A 5,068-nucleotide genomic window follows, 5' to 3' on the forward strand; every position below is an offset into this window, starting at 1 on the left:
GCAACACCTACTATAGGCGAAAAAGACACACACACACACACTCACACACACAGAGTAGCAGCAGTTGCGAGTGAGGATGCCTACAGGGCATGGGTAGTGATCTTGCACGCGTGATTTGTTCTCTCATCCCTTCAGACGCAAGGGTTACATCAAGCTCTCCACCTAACCTGCACACCTACAGGGTCGATGACTATGTGGACATTAAGGTGTATGGTGTTGTGCACAAGGGCATGCCCCATAAGTTCTACCATGGCCACACGGGCATCGTCTGGAACATCACTAAGTGAGAGATGAACAAAAAGGTGAACACTAGTATTGTGAGGAAGAGGACAATTGAACATGTGCAGCCATCACCATGTAGAGAAGATTTCATTGAGAGGGTCAAGAAGAATGATTTGCTCAAAGCTGAAGCAAAAGCTAAGGGTGAAAAATTATCCACCACCAAGAGGAAGCCGGAAGTTCCTAAGCCAGGTTTCATTGTGGAGGGAGCCACTCTAGAGACCGTGACCCCCATCCCGTATGATGTCGTCAATGATTTGAAAGGAGGTAATTAGATTCTTCTCCTGGATCTATTGGTCCCCTACAATTTTGTTGCCAAAGGATCTTATAATTGTCTTTTGTTTTTCATTATGAGTATGTCAGGGCAGTCTTTTAGAACAGAACCATTGTGAATTGTGTGAGAGAGAGATGGAGGAGGAACAATGCTAAAGTTGGAGGTTGCTTTGATCGTGTATTCGTAGGTTGGGTATAGTGAGATTTCTCCCAAAAGAGAGAGAGAGAGAGAGAGAGAGAGAGAGAGAGAGAAGAAGAAGAAGAAGAAGAAGCAACAAAAGAAGAAGAAGGAGAGAATTTTAACGTCGTAGGAAACTATCCCAAGAGACCTTAAAGATCTATACGACGAGGAGAGTTGAACTCAAGACCTGTTATTCAAGAGGGAAATGACATAACCAATCTACCACACTTGGGTGATAGAAAGGTTATACCATTTTCCTCTTCTTATAAGCACACACACCCATACACACACCCGAGAAGAAGAGAATTTTAACATCATAGGAAACTATGTTAAGTATGGAGCCTGATTTACCCTTGTAATTTTCTGTGGTAAAAGCACACATTTGTAAGTCCCCCATTATGAGGAGAAGCCATCGTGCGTGAAGGAAAATCACTCGCCGGAAACCAAAATTTGACTTTTTTTCCCTCGCTGGAATATTATGGCTGGACAACGATCGAAAAGTGGTCGGAAAACGACCGGTCGGTTGGCCAGTGGCCGGTAGTCAATGGCCGGTGGTCGATGGTTGAAAGTCAATGGCCAATGGCCTGTGGCCGAATTCAAAAGCGGATTTGTCTACACAAGGGCGGCCACACATGGGCGGATTGGAGGGTCCAATTTGGACTTATTCACACAAGGGCGGCTACACATGGCTGCCTCTCATAAGAGAGGGCAGCCCTTTTGGCCTATAAAAGGAGGCCATTTGTACACACATTTCATAGTGTGAAGTTGATGCAACAAGGTGAGTGTGAGGTGGTGAGAGTGAAGCAAGGTGGGAGCTCCATTAAGGGTATAATCCCTTTGTAAACTACTTCTTGTTTTGAAGTACTAAAGCCATTGAGTGGCTGCTTTCCCATGGACGTAGCCCACATTGGGTGAACCACGTATATCGTGTGTACACTCTCTCTCTCTCTCTCTCTCTCTCTCTCTCTCTCTCTCCTCTATAATCTCTTGTGTGTGAAATCTATCTCTCTCCATTAAGTAATCTACTCAAATATCTATTTAGCTACGTCATATTTCCTAACAAACTATCCTAGGAGACCTTAAAGATCTATCTAACAAGAGAATTTTCTCTCATTCCCTCACACTGGTGATGGTGGTGTGTACATCGACTCTGGTGTCTTCTTCACCCAAATGCCTTGACGTGTCCACAACCAGCTGTGGGACACTATCAGCGCCGCCATATATGCCCATTGCCTACTAAGCAACTCACTTTTGTCCGGACAGTGAGGCACTTCTTTGACTCCTGCTATATACCAAACAGAAGAGTACAAGAGAATAGTCCTCTAGGGGGAGTTCCATCGATGACTTTCCACTTTGTAGACAATAGCGACCATATACCTCCCTAAAAAGTCCTTTTGCTCCAGAGGATGGGGATTTTTGACAAGCATATGTGCATAAGCTTTACTCCAATCAAAAGCTCTTCGCTCACATCTATCCTTAGCAACATCCACCAACAAGGTGTTCGGTTGACCTCGACATTACCAATGACAGAGTGGGCTTCACTATGGTAGGTTCATAAATGAGATGGCAACAACTATGAGACATGATTATTGATCCGCCACGACCAACACCTGGAACTTGGGTAATGGCAGAGGGCACTAACCTACACTTATCCGAAGTTGAGATGTTGTGGCACAATTGGTTTGTTCTTAAAGACACTGATGTAAGCATAGAGTGCATTCACAATGTTAGAGTTGGTGGATCTGTACTTAGTGCCAAATACAAGGATGTTCAGGAGGTTAGATGGAGATAAAAAATAGCAAGGGATTTTCAAAACAAAATTGCATAGAGAAGGAGAGTGCAGGCCACATTGGTGCAGGAGGTAATCGTTGCATCACATGTGTTCCATGTCTGTATAACTGGGTCATTGGAGAAAGGGGTAGGTTTTGAAGATTGAGATTTTGAAGCCTCTGCTACTTTGTGGTGATTTTATAGATGTACAACCCTTTTGGGTTGAGGTGTTGGTCAAATCCAGCATGACATGATGATTTTCTTCAATATATCTTGCGCTCAGTCGCCCATATTTGCTCAAAAATTGGTTTTGCTTGGTTTTCTTTGCTCATTGATTGGAAACCCCCCTGTTGAGATAGGTCTAAAAGCACATATCTATATCCTAACTCTTGTTCCCCTTTTATCTTCCCATATTAAGTGATCAGTTTAATATGAGAAAATCATTTGGTAAAGTTAGATATTATATTTTCTGACATTACCCCTCTCTTGAAATCATAGTCGTCCTCGAGTATGAGGTAGAGAAGATAAATCCTAGTCATTAGTCCATGTTTCTTAGTGGATAGAGGATCTCTTTTTACCCTACGACATCATTCCAGAATGGATGGCTAATCCATTTGGTGCTCGCGAGACTTAGCTGCCGCAAGCATGTCTGCTCTTTAGTCCACATCATACTTCCAAAGTAGAGTGAAAAGTTCTACTTGGTGTTTGGGAGATGTCGTCACCACAAACATGATCCTAATCATGCATACTTCTTAAATTTTGTGGACAATAAAAGAAAGATAACGAGTCTTATAAGACAAAAATTGTTCATTTAAAATGCATTTTCATTTTCTTACTTTAGTGTAGCATTGTAAGCATTGACAAGGTTCATATTATCCTTAAGCTAGGTTTCTTACACCCATCTAGCATCTTTAAAAGGATAATTCTTAAACTTCACAAGATATCATTGGATAACGTTATCGTTTTTTTTAGTACCTTGTCTTCATGTCGAAGAATCAATTTGGGTTGCAACACCTCTTCTTGATCTTCGATCTCTAAAGGGTCCTCGATTATTGGTTCTTTTAGTGGCTCTCCTTTGTAAGGATTGAGTAGGCTCACATGGTTAGCATTGTGAATAAGCCAATGGCTGGGCAACTTCAACTAATAAGCCATCTCATTCATTGGCTTAAGAATTTTTTTTTCAAAGGATCAATCTTTTTGCTAGTTTAGCATAATACTCTTGGTGACTCACAGGATTCTTGCATGTAGTATGCCTTAGATGAGCCTTGAGAAACTTTAGCAAGACCCAATCATTTTTCTTAAAGGCTAAGGCTCTTCTGTGCTTATTTGTAGCAACCCTTTTTGCCTTTGCTTTGAGATGGATATAACCTCTTTAATCTTAGGAAAATATTCTTGTGAGTTTCGGCTATATTCATCAGTAGCAACGAAGATCTTCCCATGTACTTTAAACAGTAAGGGACTCCCTTTTTCACCTCGAAAGGTGCTTTCCCCATAGAAGTATGGACAATGTCATTGTATGTATACTCTATAAGATGTAGGTACTTCTCTCATTAGATTCAAGAATCGTTAGATTAGTTATCACTTTGGTCATCCGTTTGTGGATGATAGGCCAAAAGAGAAATTTAATCTACTTCCTAGATTCTCAAAGAGACCCTTCTAGAAATTACTGGTCATTCTAGGATCTTTGTCCGACAATGATGGATGTTAGCAAGCCATGATACTTGAAATTTTGATATCTAAAAGGGTTGCATTTTGATGTGCCTTAATAGTCTTTTTGACAGGCATAGAGTGTGTTTTCCTGCTAAGCGTTGTCAACTGAAACAATCCAAGTTGCTTCACTCGATCAAATTTCAATTTTTGGTATACTACGCATTTTGAAACATACTCTTGTATGTTTACTTTTCATGGTAGACCAACAGAAATACATTTCTACTCCTCGAAGAGTAGATTATGGAATCCCTCTTTGCCCCGCATAAGGAGAAACATGGGATTCACACATGACTTTATATTGTATGGGTGAGTAACACATAGCCTATTGCCATGGGATTCATACATGACTTTATATTGTATGGGTGAGTAACACATAGCCTATTGCCATGGGATTCATACATGACTTTCTTTTGTATAGGTGAGTAACACATAGCCTATTGCGATTTGGAAGATAACCATCCTTCAAGGTGACACACATGTGATATGTGTCATCTTTCTTTTGCACTAAAAATACTGGTGAGCAGAATGAAGAGGAGCTAGGCCTTACCATCCCTTTTTCCACCAACTCATACATTTGCCTCATGATCTCCTCTTGTTGAGCTTGTGAAACTCAATAAAGAGGTTTATTAGGCAGTGAGCTTCCTAGTAGAAGCTCTATTGCATGGTCATCATCTCCTCGTTTTGGAGGTAGCTCATTAGGGTGTCATCAATGAAAACATCTTGGAATCCATTTAGGAAATTAGACAACTCTAATTCCTCTTGATTTCCTTTATTGATACTTGTGAAAACATTAAAATCATTTACAGATTCTCGAACAAAAATCATATACGCAAAAATAGAGCTTTTCAGTATTTA

The 5,068-nt window shown here is 40.7% G+C and overlaps 1 protein-coding gene across 1 annotated transcript; it reads left to right on the forward strand.

Moving 5' to 3' along the window:
- Window positions 1-275: 275 nt before the first annotated feature.
- LOC147465977 (large ribosomal subunit protein eL21x/eL21w-like) lies at window positions 276-671 on the forward strand. The gene is made up of 2 exons (XM_086513195.1): window positions 276-546; window positions 643-671. The coding sequence occupies exons 1-2, from the start codon at window positions 291-293 to the stop codon at window positions 669-671; spliced, it is 285 nt and encodes a 94-aa protein (XP_086369321.1). The 5' UTR covers window positions 276-290.
- Window positions 672-5,068: the final 4,397 nt, after the last annotated feature.

The sequence above is a fragment of the Adiantum capillus-veneris genome, chromosome 1 (assembly GCF_014529385.1).
Source record: "Adiantum capillus-veneris isolate H3 chromosome 1, ASM1452938v2, whole genome shotgun sequence".
In the NCBI taxonomy this organism is placed as follows: Eukaryota; Viridiplantae; Streptophyta; class Polypodiopsida; order Polypodiales; family Pteridaceae; genus Adiantum; species Adiantum capillus-veneris.